Consider the following 21,335-nt stretch of genomic DNA (forward strand, 5'->3'; position numbering starts at 1 on the left):
ATGTTTTTGAAGACTTTTGTGTGGAGCGTGGCATTGTATGGAAGTGAAACATGGATGATACCAAGCTCAGAAAGAAAGAGAATAGAAGCTTTTGAAATGTGGTGTTACAGAAGAATGCTGAAGAATGGATAGATCGAATCATGAATGAAGAGATACTGAATCGAATTGGTGAGAGGAGATCGATTTGGCTAAATTTGACGAGAAGAAGAGATAGAATGATAGGACACATTTTAAGACACCCAGGACTTGTTCAGTTGGTTTTTGAAGGAAGTGTAGGTGGTAAGAACGGTAGGGGTAGACCAAGGTATGAATATGACAAGCAGATTAGAGCAGATGTAGGATCCAATAGTTAAGTAGAAATGAAAAGCTTAGCACAGGATAGGGTGGCACGGAGAGCTGCATCAAACCAGTCTATGGACTTATGACTCGAACAACAACAACAACAACAACATTATTATTATTATTGGTTTTACATACACATACACAAATTAAGCCAGTGTTCAATCATCAGAGCCACTCAGCCCAGCAGAGGAGGAATAAAGGTTGTATATATTTCATACTATTCAAACTATTCAGTGTAGCAAGTACCAGGGTTGAAATACTATTTCTAATACAGTATTACAAATATATTAGGTAACTCCATTTTCTAAGAAATTAACAGGAAGAATCTGGGTCTACATGTGAATAATACATTATGGTTTCTCGTAATTATCTCGTAACGTAGAGTATGTGGTCTTAGAAGTGTAAATAACTATGTATATCTTCAAGTTCCGGATTCATATTTGGAGGAAACCTTAAAAGAGTAAAATTAACTCCCTGAACATACAGAAGATCACTTGTCTGTCCACCTATTAGTCCTGTTTCCTGATAGAGCCAAAAATGAAGCGAGATTAAATTAAATGGCATGATTTTAGGACCAAATGCATTCCTGATGCCAGTCTCAGTTGAGGAGCTAATGAAAATGAAATCAATGACTGTAAATGAAATTGAGTAAGGAGATGGAAGGAACTGGCTGTGGGCTGTGAATAGGAAATGTCCCAGCATTTGGCTGGAAGTGAAAATGGGAAACCATAAAAAATAATTCTCAGAACAGCCAACAGTGGGGTTCGAAGTCACTTGTCACCCAAATGCAGAGTTTGGCTACATAGCTGTAGTGTGTTAATACACATGCCCACTCAACTTGGTGTAGAGAACATCAGTTATACGTTGTTTAAATATTTATTTTTATTTATGTTCTGCTTGCTGCAAAAACATATGTTAGAACTCAAATATTTGCTGCAGGCGACTTTTCCTGGTAACCATCCCTTGACGTCAAGAGGGTGATGTCATAGCTTGCCCGAGCAAAGACCTTGAAGATGTTGATGGAATATATTGATGGAATATATTCACAAGTGATGGACAGTCCGAGATGCAAGAAATGTTGAGAGATCTCTATAGCATTGTACCCACTTTGTGTGCGGCAAGCAGCGAGTTGTAGACCTACAGGTAGACGGAGCTGAATGTTGTTTGTGCGGAGTCTGCGAATAGCCAGCCACGGGCCTTCTCCATTCCCTAAATATGTGTCAACAAGAGACAAGGACGTTCATTTCTACCGAGGTCTATTAGTGACACAGTATAACATAATTTAAAAAGATACGCATTCTGGCATTGCATGCAGCCGTAAGTACAGAAATGAGTAGGCAAAGTACAGAAACTGATGACTTTTGTAGGTGTATATCGTTATCTTTTCTTTTTAGTGAGTTGCTTTGTATTGCACTGACACAGATAGGTCTTATCCACTCATAATTTATCAGACCCCGCATTCGATATCCATTTGACCAGTGCTTGTGTTTACTGACATGGTGATGAAGGAAATAATTCCTTACGATGTTATAGAGTATTCATGTTATAATTAGGTACTTCGGTATGTGATGGTGCAATGTGTAATTATGTCTAACTGTACGCGACAATTTTAAGACTACGTCCGAAATGTAACATAAGTCGTGGGCGTGAGATTATTTTGAAGAGATGCCACAAAGCACAGTCCGCTCTGTTGTTTGTTCAAAAGAAGTAACATATACGTCAGCAAAAAATACTTCTGGGATGATCCGGCACTTAGAAACATATCACTGAAGGGGAATCACACAGAGAACACCTCCCGCCTGGTCTATATCACAAGAAGGTACCCTGTTGACAACAATTGCAAGGTATGCAGGTAGGTATATATCCTATCTACAGTCATTAATCAATTATACAGGGTTATTAAGCTAAGATATCCACATCAAGTAACTCGTGAACAGTTTAAGATACTGACATTCTGTTTTTGGTTTCATAATGGTATTAAGGGGCTCACAGTTCAACATGCAGTGCTTTTCCAGGCTTTTGACAAAATTTATCACCACATACATTTCCTTATGACGTTATTTCACGCAATAACTGCTAATGATATACTATCGAGCGTATCGAGCTTACGCTCGATAGTTACTGGGATATCACACAGATTGCAACACAGGAGAATCGGTCTCAAGATCTGTGACATCAGCCTTCAAAGACTCATCACTGCTATTCACTACTCAGCAAGCATGAGTACATAATCTGTTACCACTAATATCATTGTCCGACTCGTTGGCTGAATGGTCAGCGTACTGGCCTTCGGTTCAGAGGGCCCCGGGTTCGATTCCCGGCCGGGTCGGGGATTTTAACCTTCATTGGTTAATTCCAGTGGCCCGGGGGCTGGGTGTTTGTGCTGTCCCCAACATCCCTGCAACTCACACACAACACATAACACTATCCTCCACCACAATAATATGCAGTTACCTACACATGGCAGATGCCGCCCACCCTCATCGGAGGGTCTGCCTTACAAGGGCTGCACTCGGCTAGAAATAGCCACACGAAATTTAATTTTTTACTAATATCATTTACACGTCATTAATTACAATGCATCCGTCGACAACATGAAACAGATATAGATGTTAATTCCCATACGGAACCTGAAATATGTATCCCGATTGAGTAAATTTATAATACCAATATAGTTGGTCTGTTATTGGACATTATAAATTTTCCAGCTAACTCATTTCTGGTTGCCAGCGTTTCACCCCAGTGTGCTTGCTAATTTGGGCTAATCAGTTGGTTAATAGCACACCTACCAAGATGCATTTTTGAAAATGAGACAAAGTCTCTCACAGTGCACTGGCACTGCCGGTGGCTAGAAGTAGCCCACGCAGTGGCCTCCACGGTGCGCTAGCCATGCATGTACACTGTTGTGTGTGTCCTCCGCGCCTACAATCTCCACAGCCTGCCCGACACATGGATGTTTCCAGAGATCACGAGGCATACTGCAGTGCGCTGACGTGATCGTCGGTGACGTCAGCCAGCGCTATAAAAGGAGCACCATTTCTTGCCTCTCCAGGACTACCACAGTGTCCAAAGACCAGACTACACCGCAAGTCAGACACGGAGGCACCCTCTTAAAAATGTGTTCTGAATAGGCCGTGATTCCTGGCCGTGAGGTTTCACCTCTGGACATTGCCTCATTCATCCTGCATCCCGTAGCCACGCCGAGCACTCATCCAAGCATTCTGCTACTCACTCAAGTCCCCTACAGTGCTACAGTTATACGCCTCCTGTTAGCATTCTTCTAATACGAACTCTCTCTACAAGTTCCACTTGTTATTATTCATGACCGATAGTTTTCAACATTCTCTCATTTGAACAGACTGTCTCATCAAGACAAGATTGAATGTATATAGGAATCTCAATTTGTAAATATTATTCAGGCCCTCAGCCTACTACCTTATATTAACATTAAACGTGAGCAACTCCACAAGCTTCAAGAAAAGTTTCATTCTATTTCATGTACATATTGTATAAATGTGTTGAAGCAATAATCTTTTATGTTGTGCCTTGTATACCAAGTTCCTTGTATACAACATAGACCAGACTCAGCATAGATTTTCATGCCACATCAGGCTGGCTGCATTAATTTAAGGTTACACATGGAATCAGCAGCAAGCACGTGTGGTGAAAGTACGACTGTCGACATTAACCCTTTGCCGTACCCCATTTAAAGTCAGATGCCCGGCCGTAATTACCGTGTTTTCTGACAGAGTCCTTTAAATCCCAATAGGCACAGCAGCATAAATACTACCCTTTAAAAGAAAATAACTAGAAGTCAAGTGAATAAAGATATAAATGTAATTTCTTTTGCATTTTGTTCCTAAATGATCAGTGCATACAAATGTATAACTCACCCAATTTTGAACATCCACATTTTGCTCTGGATGGTATTCCAAAAAGCACCCCATGCTGCACTGTTCGCACTGCTTACATTTGAATGTTGTTTATTTGCCTCTCCTAGAAGCTGACCTATTTTTCATTTGTAAACACAAAGCACACACTTCAGCACGATCAGGTACCTTCACAAGAGAATGAAATAATTTAGGGGATGTACAGCCGATGGGTAAACTTCTTTTCCTACCCGTACGTTTGCGAGACATAAAGTTTCCAATCAGCTGTTGCAATCAAGTTGCACCGGAAGTTCAACTGCCTGTTTCCATGAGTTGTGAGAGCTGGTCGGTTACTCATATCATAAAGAATGAAACTGTTCACAATGCACACTTTGATCACAAAATGAAAAATAAATTTCCACCATTTTTTAGATGATTGCCCAACCCTGTAGTATTCTCTTTTCTGATCACTGATGTCCATGCCACCCATATGTTTTGTGTAATTTATGACAGCACGGGGACATGCAATTTCTATTTCTTCATTGCCTTTACCAGTTTTTCATTTCGCTGTACCATCTTTCACAGAATCTGAATTTGTTGACAGCATAAGAACCTTTCAACACAACACTGCGATTAGACGACATGGTGTGAACTTGAATAAGAATGATCTCTAACTAAAGATGATGTTTAAACCCACCAACCTGGGCCCAATGTTTGGGAAGCCAGGCTCTGCCTGTCACAAGTCAGGACAAAGGGCAAGTGATAGAGGAGTAACACCTCTTTAAAAAACCTTGATCCAGCTGACCCAGCTGGTAGTCCCATGTAAGGGTCCCTTGCCAGGGTTACGGTGAAGACCTCAACGGCAGTGAAGACGGAGAAGACGGACTTCGGAATGGTGGAACTGATGGACGAGGCAACCCTCCTATGCGGGGAAAATAGAATAGAAACTGCTGCCTTGTAGTCAGAAGTGGGAACTTCAAAGGCTAAGGGAAGAAACCCTGACAGAAAATCAGTAGGCCTGGCTACTTAGAAGGCAGCCCCTTCACCAGGCTTTGGGTGCTGAAGGCCAATAACCTACACGCCCGAGATTAACTTATTACAGAAACATCAACGAATAGAAGCCGGATGGATAAAATGGATCTGACTTTTAGCATGAAATCGGACACGAGAATTGGAATGTGGAATGTACAGACAATGTGGCAGGCAGGAAGTTTGGCTGAAGTATCTAAGGAGATGAAACGATACAGGTTGGACATACTAGGCTTGAGTGAGACGAGATGGACTGGGTTCGGTGAGATAAAGACCCAGGAAGGGGATAAAGACAACATAGCAAGACAAGCCCTGGAATGGAACCCACAAGGTAGCAGGAGAAGAGGCAGACCAAGAAACACATGGAGGAGGAGCGTAATAGCAGAAGGGATGGAGAAAGGACGGAAGACCTGGACAGAGATCAGGACGAAGGCGCAGAACAGAGTCCGGTGGCGGAAGTTCATTGATGCCCTATGCTCCACTTAGGAGATACAGGAATTAAGTCAAGTTAAGTCAAAGATGATGTTTATAAAGTAGGTCTGCTTGGGAAATATACACAGGAAATGCTGTCAACAAGGTCCTGACAGCTTGCTGAGTCAAGCAAATACAGTATGGTTTCACAAGACCCTTCAATATCTCTCTCAACACACTTTGAATTAATGTGAATGTGACTAGCGCTTTGGAGCGTTCAGCACGGCAGGCGAATGATAATATTTGAGTGCTCTGGAGTGTTAGGGACAGCAAGTCGTTTGAAGGAATTGACATATCAGTATGCCTCCAAAGACATATCTTTATTACAAGTGACGAAATTCATAATCGATTCCATACTGACTTAACAATTCACGACAATAATTCTTCATAAGAATTTATTTATAATGGTGCACTTATTCAATAAAATACAACTATCCACTTAAATTGAAATGGTATATATAGTCATATTAAAAATTATTACATGCCTTGACCTGTGTTAGGTAATTTTGAGCTAATAAACAGTTATGAAAAACATCTTGAAATAGATAAAATATGTTTAACAAGATATATAATGATATTAAATTTTGAAAACATTAACATACTATTATTTAAAAGACAAGATGCAGTGTCTTCCTGGGTCTTGAGTACCTCTTCTTGATTGTGATGATCGATAGTGATGGTGTACCCGTGCTAAGGAGTTAAAGAATAGGCTGGAGGGAAAACTTTCCTTTTTTTTTTTTCGAGGTTGGAACTTAGTACCTGACAGAATGCTTTCAACCATGAAAACATCAAGGCAGGGCATTGAATGTGTTGTCTAGTAGTGGTGACTTAATATTATAGCTCTTCAATGATTTAATATAGATGGCTTAGAAAACTGAAAATAAGTAGTATGCTAATGAAAATATAAATAGCAAGAGTGAAAAGGCAAGCTGAGTAAGTAATAAGGCAAATACTCACTCCTTCTCCTCCAGCCGTACCGAGTGGACTCTGTCAGGTCATGTTGACATTTGAATGAGCACTAGCAGCCTTAAGCTGCTGCTATTGAGGAGAAGCGGCAGCAAAGGGGAAGGAAGGAAGGTTAAAGAAAAGGGAGAGGCTTGCTGTTGTAAATGTATCTTTATTATTTTACTGAAAAGGATATTTACTTTCTCTGAAATTTCTTTGAAGTTGAAGTTAGGATTATTTCTTTGGTCCAAGAGTATGAAATGTCGTATGGCTTTTAGTGCCGGGATATCCCAGGACGGGTTCGGCTCGCCAGGTGCAGGTTTTTCTATTTGACACCCGTAGGTGACCTGCGCGTCGCGATGAGGATGAAATGATGATGAAGACAACACATACACCCAGCCCCCGTGCCATTGGAATTAACCAATTAAGGTTAAAATCCCCGACCCAGCCGGGAATCGAACCCGGGACCCTCTGAACCGAAGGCCAGTACGCTGACCGTTCAGCCAACGATGTGGATACTTTCAAGTATGTTGAGTAAGGTGCCTTTGTTAGCTACATAAGCAATATCCAAATCCTGGTCCATGGAAGAAGATGCCAGTCATATGATCGTTCATCACTAAAAATCTATTATGCTTTTTGTCATTCACATGCTCTTTTACCATCAGCAATTGTTCGATAATAGCAAAAATGTCATTGACATATCATGGACAATGAAAAATCCCATTTATTTTATTGATAATTTTATTTTTTTCCAAATTGTCTACATAAATTTAGACTAAGATTTCCAATGCTGGTCCTTGGGAGTCCTTTTTGCTGGTAAGTAACATTGTTGAAAGTGAAATAATTGTTCTTCAGGACTAATTCCAAAATTCCTCTATTTCTAACTTACTTAGCTTAGTGTGTTTATTTACATTTTCTTTGATAAAATTCACAGTTTCATAATAATAATAATAATAATAATAATAATAATAATAATAATAATAATAATAATAATAATAATAATAATAATAATATTGTTTTTATGTCACACTAACTACTTTTTAACGGTTTTTGGAGGAGCAGAGGTGCCAGAATTTTGTCCCGCACAAGTTCTTTTACATGCTAGTAAATCTACTAACACAAGGCTGACGTATTTGAGCACCTTCAAATACCACTGAACTGAGCCAGGACCGAACCTGCCAAGTTGGGGTCAGGAGGTCAGCGTCTCAACCGTCTGAGCCACTCAGCACACCACTGATGTGTAAGTAAATGATTACATTTACAAGGATCTTTAATGTGTAGAACGTCCATGAGAGTGCATTCATGATGGCACCGTCCTGTTGTTGATAAGTTGTTACCAGTCAGATGCTGTGAGTCAGACAGTTAAGCAAGATGTGCAGAGAGGACAACATGCAGTACAGAGCACCTTCGATGCCTCGCAGATGCGTTAGACAGCCTATCCATCAACTGACAGCATTTGACAAAGGTTGCATTGTGGGACTGCACGAGGCTGGTTGGTCATATCGCGCAATTGCCAGACATGTTGGCCATTCAGATGTCACAGTGGGCCGATGTAGGACTCAATGGGTACATGAGGGCACCCACTCACGTCGTGCAGGTTTGGGTCAACCAAGAAACACCACCCTGAGGGACGACCGTTGTATGGTGCGCCAAGCATTGCGGGATCCCATAACTTTGGTACCCGCCATATGCAACATGTACTGGAGACTCTACAACATCCTGTGAGTTCCCGCAGTGTCTCGACGACTCGCATCTGCCGAATTGGTGTTCTACCACCCCATGCATCGGTTGCCATTGACACCAGAACACCATGGACAGAGGACAACTGGCATCTCATCATGTTCAGTGATGAGTCCCGCTTCTCCATAACCTCCAATGACCATCGTGTGCGGATTTGGCAGCGTCGAGGGCAGATCTTGCCCATATTGTGGAAAGACACACAGGCGTAATCCCTGGCATCCTGGTGTGGGGAGCTATAGGATATGCGGTCAGGTCACCTCCAATAGTGCTTTGGCAGACTTTGATGGCACAGCAATACATCACAGACATTCTGCATCCACACATCCTACCCCTCATGACACAGCATGTGTGTCTATAGATAGCCTAGAGCATGTTGAAGTCCTCCCGTAGCCAGCAAGATCAACGGACCTCTCCATCATTGAACACGTGTGGGATGACATTGGAAGGGGACTCCGTCCCAGTACCAATCTGCGGGACCTGGAGGGACAGCTACAACACCTGTGGATGAACTTGCCTGAGGAGAGGATTCAAAGGCTGTTTGACATCATTCCAAACCACATAAGGGCATGTATTGGGGCCGGAGGGTTGCGAAACCCTACTAACTTGGCGCCAACATTCCACCTGTAACTGCCAATGGCCTTGTCTCTTTCATCCCATATTGTAACCAGTTCAAAAAGGCACAGGGTTTTTCAGCATATGTAATTTCATTCAATTTCAACCACTCCTACTGCGTGCTTAACTTTTCTTTGTCAGGCAGTATAATAAACTACTACAACATCTAGAGTGGCTAAAACACTGTGCACAAATTCAGAGAATTTACTACAGATAAGAATATCCTAACACACATTCCAGACATTTCAGTCAGAGTAACCTCCTGTGGGATATTAAGCACTAATGCAAAAAGTGTGGAATATTGATCAGAAATTAATATGTTGTGTGAAGAAGGGGGAAATTTTTAAATGAGTGTTGTCATTGAGGTTGGCTTGGTTAGCTCTTAATTTTTTTTCGATGTAAATTTTGACAGCTTCCTTCATGTTCAAGGCTTTGCTTTTCTTTTTGATATGTCAGTTTTTAATAGGTATGTTATAGTGTTATAGGTGTTATAATTGGTGTCTGACAGACTGAAATGCAGCCTTAACTGAGTCAAAACTGGAATTTATGGCTTCCTTCTTAACAAATCACAATATCACTCGACTAGAGTGGCCGCCGTGTTGCCTGGACATGAACACTATAGAATATGCCTGGGACACATTAAAGAAGGCTGTTTATGAATGCCATGACCCATCAACCTCTCTGTGAGATATACACTGAAATCACCATTGAGGAGTGGGACAACTGGACCAACAATATCTTGATGAACTAGTGGACAGTATGCCAAAATAAATTCAGGAATGCTATTTGCTTTACGTCGCACCGACACAGATAGGTCTTATGGCAACGATGGGATGGGCAAGGCCAAGGAAGTGGAAGGAAGCGGCCGTGGCCTTAATTAAGGTACAGCCCCGGCATTTGCCTGGTGTGAAAATGGGAAACCACGGAAAACCATCTTCAGGGCTGCCGACAGTGGGGCTCGAACCCACGATCTCCCGATTACTAAATTCAGGAATGCATCAATGCAAGTGGATGTGTTAAAGGTACTGGTGTGAGCTATATTCAGTAACAACAAATGAGAAAGCAAAGTTGTATTGTTGTAGGGGGTCTCATTTGTTGTTTTGTTAGGCAATATATAACAATGATATGGTACCTCTGTATGTCTCTCTTTTTAAAGAGTGCAAGGTGTTGCAAAACTTTTGTTTTGTTGTGTGCAGTATAAAATTTGTTTCCTTCATGGAGTGCAATGAAGTATAATGTATTCATTTAATGCAATAATACACACAGTCCAATGGTAATATCTCTACCCAGTTCACTGCACGTTCAAAAACCTATTGGGATGGATTACTAGGACAAGGTTTCATTTTCTCTGTTCCTGAAACTGTACACAAGTCACTTATAACTGAAAGAGGTTTAATAATCATTTCACATATGAGCCGCTGAGAGCCAAAGTGGTCTAAGTCAAGAAATGTCAGTTTTTGAGTTATAATGCATGAAAATTTGTTGTGAAGAAGTGGTATAACGATAACTCCCATGGGAGACGCTTGAGAGCGCTAGATGCATTCTTTTGTCATAAAAGGAAAAGAAAAACTCCACCTGATCAATACTTTTTATTTGCATGTAATGCAGATTATCACATGTCTAGGACCGGTTTCGACCCTCTATAAGGTCATCCTCAGCTACATTAGAATCTTATTTGCATTTTCACCTTATGCCTCATAAAGATCTTTTTGACATACTCTATTATTTAACAATTTAAAAAAAAAATTATACTCTTGCTAAAAAATGTTACACCATAACTGAAATTGTGACAAACTAACAAGCTTATATCTTAATATACAGATGCGATTGTAGCGGAATGAATTCGTCTTTAAGCTTATTGAGTGTAAATGTTTACCATAGGCGTTTTGCCTATTCAGTTGAAGTAAGCCCCATTTTACAAATGTGTAGTCATATTTGAAATGAGCTTTGTTTATATTCGTGAATGTTATAGCAATAAGCTACCGTACCAGTAAAATATACTAATTAACTAGAGTTGCATGTTGACTTTAATAAAATATTATATTACATATTCACATTAAAATACTGATGTATGACAATGTACTTAATGGACTAGAATTGCGTGTAATATAAGTATATAATTTACATATGTTATTTCACATAGCAACAAGATATTCTTCAACGATCGGCACAAAATAATAATTTTTAATTTAGAAACACCAAAAAAGTATATTCTTATATGTGTATATGTGTATTCATGGAAATTTATGTTTTTTAATAATAGTGATTTTGACTAGAGTCCACAAATTTTAACTCAACATGCATGTGTGATACTATGATCATATGCTTTCAACAGTGAGTTCCTGACTAGCGGTGACAGACAGGATTTTTTTTTGCTAGTTGCTTTACGTCGCACCGACACAGATAGGTCTTGTGGCGACGATGGGACAGGGAAGGGCTAGGAGTGGGAAGGAAGCGGCCGTGGCCTTAATTAAGGTACAGCCCCAGCATTTGCCTGGTGTGAAAATGGGAAACCACGGAAAACCATTTTCAGGGCTGCCGACAGTGGGGTTCGAACCTACTATCTCCCGAATACTGGACACTGGTCGCACTTAAGCGACTGCAGCTATCGAGCTCGGTACAGACAGGATTAGACACCTAAGTAACATTTAGGGTTTTTAAAATTACATATATAGTTGTTTTCATTTTTTGTATTTTGATGGCTGAGGATATCATTTAACCAAGACGAAACATGTACCGTGATTCACTGATGTTATTCTGGAAAGAATAAATTAAATGGTATTGTAAAGGTGGAATTTCCTTAATAACTGAACCATAACACTTGTTAAGACAGATAATACAATAGGGCTAAAAAATTAATTTCTTTTCTTTAAAAGAATAGTGTTACAAAAATGTTGCAAACTTTTAGGCTGGGAGGACTTGGGAATAAGCAGATGAGCTGCCTGACTAACTGGTATGTTCTGAGCTGCCAGTGGAGAGAGGGTGGAATGACATTAGTAGACAAATATGCTTGAGTTAAGCTTTTAAAGGTAGGAATGATCATGATATGAAGATAAAGTTGGTATTCAAGAGGACAGACTGGGGCAGATCTTTATTTATATGAAGAGGAATTAGGGATTGGAATAATTTATCAGGGGAAATAATTGATAAATTTGCTTTGAAATCATTTAAGGGAAGATTAGGTAAACAGCTGATAGGAAATCTGCCCTGAATATAGACGAATGATGATTGATTGATTGATTGATTGATTGATGACTCTCTTCTAAGAAATAATAGAAGGAGGGAGTTATTTTTGCACAAGCCAACATGGAAATAAAGTAATGTGATGGATAATGAAGTCTTTTACACTAACTACTACACAACAACTTCATTACATTATCACAGAAATTTAAACAAATAGTTATATCTATAACTAGGCACATGTTCACTGTTAGCACATAATCAGCATGCCATAGTTCTCCTTTTTTGCCAAAATAAAAAAATCACTAACCTTTATTCCTAAACTTCACCACATACTTCAGCAACTTCAGAAAGCAGCTTTATTTATTTGCAAGCACTAACTTAACTGCAGAACACTCACCTTGACTAAACTTAGTTCCTCCACAAATCCAAACAATCTGGGATTGAGATCTTGCAATTTAAGAATAGGTCTATTTATCATGAGCTGAAGAAGCTGTTTCGATACTTGAGTAACTCTGCGCTCTTCAAAATCCCAGTTGTGCACAACACGAGCAGGTATTACTGCCAACGCATTCCAGTGACAGTTAGGGCAGTAATAATGACCATTATAATCACATAGTCGGGGCTCTACCCAACTGTTCTCTGGGGAATAAGCAAAGAAAAAATTACAAAATGTGAAATGAAACCCAACCACGTCTGCAGAAAACACTTTAATAATAATAATAATAATAATAATAATAATAATAATAATAATAATAATAATAATAATAATAATAAAAACATAATAATAATGTGTATACATTATGACATGCAAGATGTTCATTACTTACAAGTCAATAGCTACTATTTCATATGCATAGTAATTATTGAACTTCTTCAGACTTAATATTACTCATCTTAAATCTCTGTTTAAAAAAAATTGAACAGAGGTCATATACAATACAGATGTTATCCATAACCAAAATAAGGATATAAAACTGAGCTAATAATTAGTAATGAAAAATATTCCAACAGAGAGAACTAACCTATGAATTACACAGCATGCAAAGAGGATCACTGTATTATCTAAAACTGGGAGTAGAGGACACGATGATGAAATTATCAATAAAATATAGAGATTACTCTAAGGGTTACAGAGGAAAAATATAAGTAACAGAAACTGGCAAAATCAATTTAATTTGCCAGCATTTTCATGCAGCAAACAGACATGTGAACAGGACCAGTCCCCATCCAGTAAACGATCTCTTGCTTTTAACATACTAGGCATTTGTTGGTATCAAATACAACTTAAACATGGCATAATTACCTCACAGTCTGTAGTGATATTGTTGAGCCACATAGGGAAGGAAAAGCACATAGATACTGCTGTCATCATTACTAAGTACTGTATGTAGAATGGAGAAACCAGGCAATAACCTCTGTTACTGTGTTGTCAGTGGAAGTGCACATAACTGTTATACCTGGGACTTCTAATGTGGTATTGTATGAGCCAGGCAGAAGCGTAGAAAACATAAGGATAGCCTCCAAATGGACCACAACCTGGGATCAAACTACCTTTCCACCGGGCGAGTTGGCCGTGCGTGTAGAGGCGCGCGGCTGTGAGCTTGTATCTGGGAGATAGGTTCGAATCCCACTATCGGCAGTCCTGAAGATGGTTTTCCGTGGTTTCCCATTTTCACACCAGGCAAATGCTGGGGCTGTACCTTAAGGCCACGGCCGCTTCCTTCCAACTCCAAGGCCTTTCCTATCCCATCGTCGCCATAAGACCTATCTGTGTCGGCGCGACGTACAGCCCCTAGCAAAAAAAAAAAAAAAAAAACCTACCTTTCCAGTCCTATCAGTGAGAGCAACTTGATACACCCAACTTCAAAGGTGGGTCTGTAAATTCATTGAAGAAATTAACAAGAATGTTGTCAGTTCCGATTGTCAAACAAAGAAGAATTGAAGTGCAAATCGAGTTACTTGAAAACTATGATCATATGTTCAAAGAATCCTCTTTGGGCTTGTATGCAGGCTTTACAACTCCGATTTCAGTTGTAATAGACCAATTTTTAGACACAATGGTTGGTCCCCATGTCAACTAATGGTTGGAAAAGAAGTTCCAAGAGGTTAATCATATCAAGACCACATCTCCATGTTTTAAGTGAAAGTACAGCTGTCAAAAAAAAAAAAAAAAAAAAAACCCACAGGCAATGTTACAAGTTGTTGGGCCACAGCATGTCATGACCTGATATCTATTGTTATAATGGACCAGTTCTGCATGCTACTATTGTGGCATAGTGGTAGCGCGTTTGACTGGTATTAAACGTTTGAACAACCTACTGTTTGTTATTTCTTTAAGAGAGAGAAAAAATATAAATGTTCCTGTCTCTTATAACCAGGGCCCGGATTTTGATGACAAGTCATCTTTTAACTGGTGCATCATACACATTGTTATCATATATATAAATCCTGATCATGGCCCCCTGATTACAGAAATGTGTATTTATTAAATCATTTTGTCAAATTTTTTTGCCTGTTTTTACTTTTAGGATTTTTTTTCCAATTCTGTCTCATTTTTTCAGTCTCAGAGATTCATTAAGATGGCGATGGAGTGAATAAGGCAGGTAGGGGAGCTCTGGAAAGTTTATGTACTTCTAAGTGTAATAGTGGAATCAACCTGATTGAAAGTGGCGCAAAGTTTTCCAGTTACACCTTCATTGTGTTGAGTATACTTATTAACCTGTGCTACAAATGCATACATAAATATTTTCAGTTTTGTGCGGAGCCAGAGCTAACCAAAACAAAACATGCCAGGGTGTGCCATTTGCAGTGGCGATCTAAGCAGGAAGAAGGTACAGTGTATACCCTGTGAAAAGTGGAACCACCCCCGAGTGCACTGAGAGTAAGCAAGGCAAGTGTTGTGGAACAGTTAGTGCAGCTGAGCTTCATAAAATTATAGGGATACTACGTGAACTGCAGTCTGAATTCAGGGATTTTAAAAACGAGCGAAGAGAACGTGAAAGGGAGTTGGGTAAATCGTTGGACCTGTGTCACAAGAAACTGGACAGTTATGCCAAATATATGGCTATTCAAGAGGGACAAATAAAATGCCTTAGTGAAAATGTGGAATCGCTAAAACAGGAAAACTTTGATTTGAAGTCCCGTGTTAAGTCTCTTGAGTCCCGAGTTACTGACACTGAACAATACTCAAGGTGAAATACAGTGGAAATATTTGGGATTCCTGAATCGAAAAATGAGGACATCCTTGAGACTGTGAAATTGGTGGGGAAAGCTTTAGATATAAATATCCAGAATGAAACTGTGGACATTTGTCATCGGCTTTCTAAACGTGAGGGCCAGACTAGTGGAGGAATAATTGTGCGTTTTGTCCGAAGAACTGACAAAGAAGCCTTCTTGCAACGTCGGAGAGTGGAGCGCAATTCATCTACACGACATCCTGGCCTTATTACATGTGATATAAATAATTTTTGGTTCCGTATTAATGATATTTGACTTTATATAATAACAATAAGTTATTATTTTATCCACCTAATCAATACATTAAAAGCACATACAATCAGGAGCTTGTTCTTGTTAAATTGTTCGTTGACATATTATTTAAAGATATGGTATATGCTTCGCCTTAATTATGCAGGCATCATCAGTCATGATTTGACCTTAAAATAAAATCAGGCACCTGATTACCATATGAACTATGTTAAAATAGGACAGTATTAAAAAGAATCCTAAAAAGTCGTGTGTGAAAATTGACATAAGACAATAATTTTTTTTTTTAATTAATAGCTTTATCAGGCTTGTAACTATGAATGAGGTGATAACACAACAGTTGATTGTGAACTTGTGATTTAAGGAAGTTGATACATAATAACATTTAACTAGCAAGTGGTTAAAAACGGAAAAACATTCAGAATTATCAAATCAAACGCCGTCTTGTTGAACTGTGATGATAAATATTAACATTTAAAATGTCATTAAATCAAGTGAGACAGTTCAAAGGAGTCCAAATCAAACTTTAATATCAACCAAGAGCTACCAGCTTTCACACCACCAATAAAGTGAAAATATTATACCATATGCTAATAACATTTAGCCTACCATCATTTAATGACCAATGAGATGTCTTTAAGTTGATTTAGGACCTCAGGAAAAGAAGTAAATCTCTAATGTCTGATGTGGAACAAGCACTGACTTGTAGGAGTCAGATTAAAGATCATAACTTTAATTTTTATTATATATAGTTTAATGTTATAATTATTCCTAAAACATTGTCTTTGTCTGGTATACACAAGTTTTAGGTATCACATGATTTGTTTAATTTTTATTTGGCTGAAGATGGGCACTAAGTGGCTAAAACTAATCCCAAGACTTATGTTATATCATTTTCTTGATATACTGTATTGAAATCGTATTGTCAATTTATTCTTATAAAAATGACTTTCTATAGAAAGGTAATACAATAATATTAGGAGACATTAACCTTCCTTTAATTACAGGAAAGAACTTCAATCTGTTGCAAGGAGGTCCTAGGCATAGAGCCCTTTCACATTTCTTACAGTTAAACAGAATATCATTAAATAACATTGAAAATTCTTACAATGTAACATTAGATTTAATTTTGACAAGTTTAAACAAAAGTGTTAAACTGACAAGAGAATCAGAATATCTTGTACCAGAAGATCCTTACTATCGTTCTTTGTCTGTTGAATTAGATGTGAAACAAAATGCAAAATCAATTAAAACTCAGAGAGTTAATAGTTATAATTTTCATAACGCTAACTTTCGTGAAATTTACACCCAGTTATGTGATGAAGATTGGGGTGAATTGGAAAGTTTCAAAGATCTGAATGAGCACTGGTTTGTTTTTATAGGATATTTGATTCAGTAATAGAATCAACGAAAATATTTGAAGAAAACAACGTATCTATGTTGGTTTACTAAATAAATTATTTCCTTAATAAAACTAAAGGAGTATCATAGGAAACGCTCAAAATTTTCTGAATTTAATCTAAATAAATACAATCAGAATCAAGTATTTGCAGTAACCCTAAATCCTTTTGGAATTTTATTAAATGTAGAAAGAAAACCAGTAAACTTACAAGTCCAATGACATTCAATGGAGCTATTTTGAATAATAGTAAAGAGATTGGAGACGGCTTTGCTTCATATTTTAAAGGAGTGTATTCTCAACAGGAACCTTTTTACTCTATTACAGAATCGGATATATTAGAGACACCTCATGTTTTGCCAGTTTTTATTATTGATGAAAATGAATATTCAAAAGCAGTAAAGAAACTAAAGCCTAGTAAATCAAGTGGCCCCGACAGTATACCACTATGTATTGAAGGGTTGTGCTGAAGTACTAATGAAACCTTTATATATCATCTATAATTTAATTATAAAAACTCAAATCCTTCCAGACATTTGGAAACTAAGCAGGGTTTTTCTGGTCCTCAAGTCAGGAGATGACATCAAAGTGGAGAATTATAGACCAATTTCTATAATTAATGCTCCAGCTAAGGTTTGAGCAAATAATATTCTGCAGGATTTTAAGACAGGTTAAAAACATTTCCTTTCATCAGCATGGATTTTATCCAAGAAGGTCCACTGTACCTAACCTTACAAACTTTACCCAAGATATTTATAATGCACTGGACAGTCAAAGGCAGGTAGATGTGATCTATACAGATTTTTCAAAAGCCTTTGACAGACTGGATCGTAATATATTGTTACATAAGCTGTCAAATTATGGGTTATCATATTCCTTTTTGACTCCAGTTTCTTCTCACCTGTCTGGTAGAAAACAGTTTGTAACATGCTTTCAAACCAAATCCTTTGTGTATGCTGTTAATTCCGGTGTACCTCTTTCTTTCACAATCTTTATTAATGACCTCCCACGGGTTATTAAACATTCAAATTGTCTCTTATATGCTGTTGATTTAAAATTATACAAAACTATTACTACTTTCCAAGATTCATTTGAACTGCAAAAAGACATTGACAATATTTATCTCTGGAGCATCAACAATAAAATGAAGTTTAATATTAATAAATGCTTAAGTATAACATTTTCTAGGCAAAACACTCAAATTTTATTTAATTATAAAATGAATAATATAACCCTTCAGAAGACAAACTCAGTAAAGGATCTAGGGCTCATAATGCTCAGTACGATGTCTTTCAAAATGCACATTGAAAAGGTCATTAATGAAGGATACAAGGTCTTTAGGTTTCATAATAAGAAACTCTAGGGAGCTGAAAAACACACGTACTTTTACCGCACTTTATAATACATTTGTTTGAAGCAAACTTGAATCTGGATGTGTTGTGTGGAGTCCGTATTATGAATCCTACAAAAATGATATTGAAAAGGTTCAGAAGAAATTTCTTAGAATTGTATACTATAAAATTCATAAAATTTCAGCTCTACAGGAAAGAGTATCTTATAAAGACTTACTCCAGGAATTTAAATTTTCCACTCTTATTGACTGAAGAGAAGTTAATCAGCAAGTATTTCTGTATAAAATAATAAATGGTATAATAGATGATAGCAATTTACTTGCTTGGGTGAACTTCAGTGTAACGTTAACTAATTTAATTTGAGGACTTGGCGACCATTCTACAGTGGACGTTCCAAGTCAGTTAGTCAAAGAAATTCATCATTGGTTAGAATATGTGAACAGTTTAATCAAATAGCCTTGAATGTTAATAATATTGATTTTGCAATGTCAATTAGTGAATTTCTGTTTCACATTGGTTTACACATATTTGATTCTTGAAGTTTCTTTATGGTCAGTATTGGCTGTTGTTACTAAATATTACCAATATATTTCCAATTGTGTACATCACTTCATTGTAAATTTTGTCTTATGAATAGAATATCTCCTATTACTGTAGTTCTTTTCACTGATAATATTAACAAATGCACTTATTATAACTTAAAAATAATATACTGTACATCACCTCATTGTAAATTTTGTATTACTGGTAGAGTATCTCCTATTAATATAGTTCTTTTTCACTGATAATGAAATATTATATATAATGCACTTATTATAATTTAAAAGCTATATACTATACATCACTTCACTGTAAATTATCTCTTATGAGCAGAATATTTCCTGTTACTGTAGTTCTTTTTTATTTTCACTGATAATATTAATTAATGTACTTACTATATTTTAAAAACAAATTATGGTTGTAAACATAGCTGGTCTGTTTGCCAGCGAGACAGACTCACTTTATTTTGTTTTGTTCGGCTCTCTTTTATTTTATTTTTCTTCAATATTTTTAAACTTTGTATGTTTTTTAAATGTTCTGTGTATGTACTATGTACTGCCTTTTGTAATTGGAGGAAACCTCTATAAAAGGCAATGTTTAAATAAATTACATTCATTTCTTTTTTCAGTTATTTTTCTTTGTTCCATGTCATTATTTAATCATTTTTAAACATTTACTTTGGGTAATCAACATATCCTAATATTGCCTGAGCTTTCAATAAACGAGAATGCTCCAGCATCAAAAGGTTCAGTACTCAATTCAAAAACAGTACAATAAAATAACCTGCTATGCCCCTTATACACACCATTTGGAAATCTACATCCCTAGAGAGCAAAAAAAGAGATTTTTTTTTCAACAATGGTCAGATACCCTTCTGAGAAACATGCAAAGTGAAAGGGGCAGTAGATAAAGATTTACCATTCTGCAACACATGGGTCACAACAAACAAGTGGTATCCAGAATATCAGTGGATCGCAAGGACTGCATAATAATATCCTAATAATGATGAATAGATGCTCAGTTAATTTGCTTAGAAGAAATGTATTTTAAAAATGGACTTAGATATTATTTTCTCAGGTGTTCCTATATTTCTTCTCATTATTATCGACGACAAGGGGGTGTGATTAGTTCAGCGGCTTAGCTGTTGGCTTCCCACCCAGAAGGCCACAGTTCGAATCCTGGTCGATACTGGGTTGAGATTTTCATCTCAAAGATCACATGGCGTCAGGAAGGCCACCTGGTCTTAAACCCCCGACCAAAACCAAAATGAGCCTGGGAGACTCCAGCGACCCGAGAAATAACTGGGACAAGCTGAAGAATGTTTTATTATTATTATTATTGATGACACTTATTAACTGTATTTACCCCATTAGGAGTAAAAAATAATGTGAACAGTGCACATATTTACTATTTTGGGTCATTTTCTAGCTCATTTTAACACATTTCTTGATGATTTTTCAATAATTTTATAGGTCATTTTTTTGGCACTTGTTAGGTCATCACTATACCACAATGCGGCATGAATGGCAGCATATCTGTCAGTGCACTGAGTGCCAGGAGGACAATATACCAAATTGGGTCCTTTCTATGGAGTGGAAAAGGAGACTTAACCAGAAAAGATTACCCTTTACCAAACCCAATCACAATTTCCCACTGCAAAGACTATACACTCGTCTATATACTTAAGAACTTCCCTAGGAATGGCACGTCGAGATCTCAAATTGGCGGTCCTTAAATTATTTCTCATGATCTAGTCATGGTCAGGAAAATTAACAACTGCCTGGAAAAGGGATTCCTTTCAACCTCTGCCACTAATCTGGCATCCTGATGTGAAGCTAAGATTTTCCTTCTATCACTTAGAGCTTTTTGGACAAAAATACCCAAACGTCTACAATTTTTCACCCATCTCCAAGCTGTCCTTTCTGAAACACTGAAACGTCTAGCTGCTTTGGATGCCGAAAAAAACAAGTTCAATAACAGCCCATATTACGCTCTTTTGTCCCCTCACCACTTTGTGGAGCCACGTTGAACAGTCAACTGCAAAGTCTCAGCCAGAAATGGCATCGTTGGTTATCCTGTAGGTCTGAATATAATGGTAAAGTACTCAAAATGATACAAACATAAATAAATTTTGGAATTGAATAATATAAACACACTTGAGTCTTGTTAATTACTACATTAATTGCAGACACAAATTCCAAATATTTAGAAAACAATATAGATCAAAATCTCGACCTCGCAACAGTAATTCGCTTTCTGAAAACCTGCATTGAGAGTAACTGTATCCACAAAATACGAAGGTTTTTTCCGACATCCGATGGGTTATTAAAAAAGGACACATTGACATAACAAAATGATTTTATCTCT

The 21,335-nt window shown here is 37.6% G+C and overlaps 1 protein-coding gene across 3 annotated transcripts in view; it reads right to left on the reverse strand.

Annotated features, from left to right (window-relative positions):
- The window catches only part of DEF8 (differentially expressed in FDCP 8 homolog), a 312,159-nt gene that overhangs the window by 114,439 nt on the left and 176,385 nt on the right, over positions 1 to 21,335 (reverse strand). For all 3 annotated transcript variants that reach the window (XR_010859239.2, XM_067140496.2, XM_067140497.2), the window contains one exon: positions 12,589 to 12,830. Coding sequence is in view for 2 of the 3 variants with exons in the window: in XM_067140496.2 (XP_066996597.1) it covers positions 12,589 to 12,830 (242 nt within the window). In the remaining variant the exon portion in view is untranslated. The remainder of the gene's footprint in view (positions 1 to 12,588; positions 12,831 to 21,335) is intronic.

The sequence above is a fragment of the Anabrus simplex genome, chromosome 2, assembly GCF_040414725.1.
Source record: "Anabrus simplex isolate iqAnaSimp1 chromosome 2, ASM4041472v1, whole genome shotgun sequence".
NCBI lineage: Eukaryota > Metazoa > Arthropoda > Insecta > Orthoptera > Tettigoniidae > Anabrus > Anabrus simplex.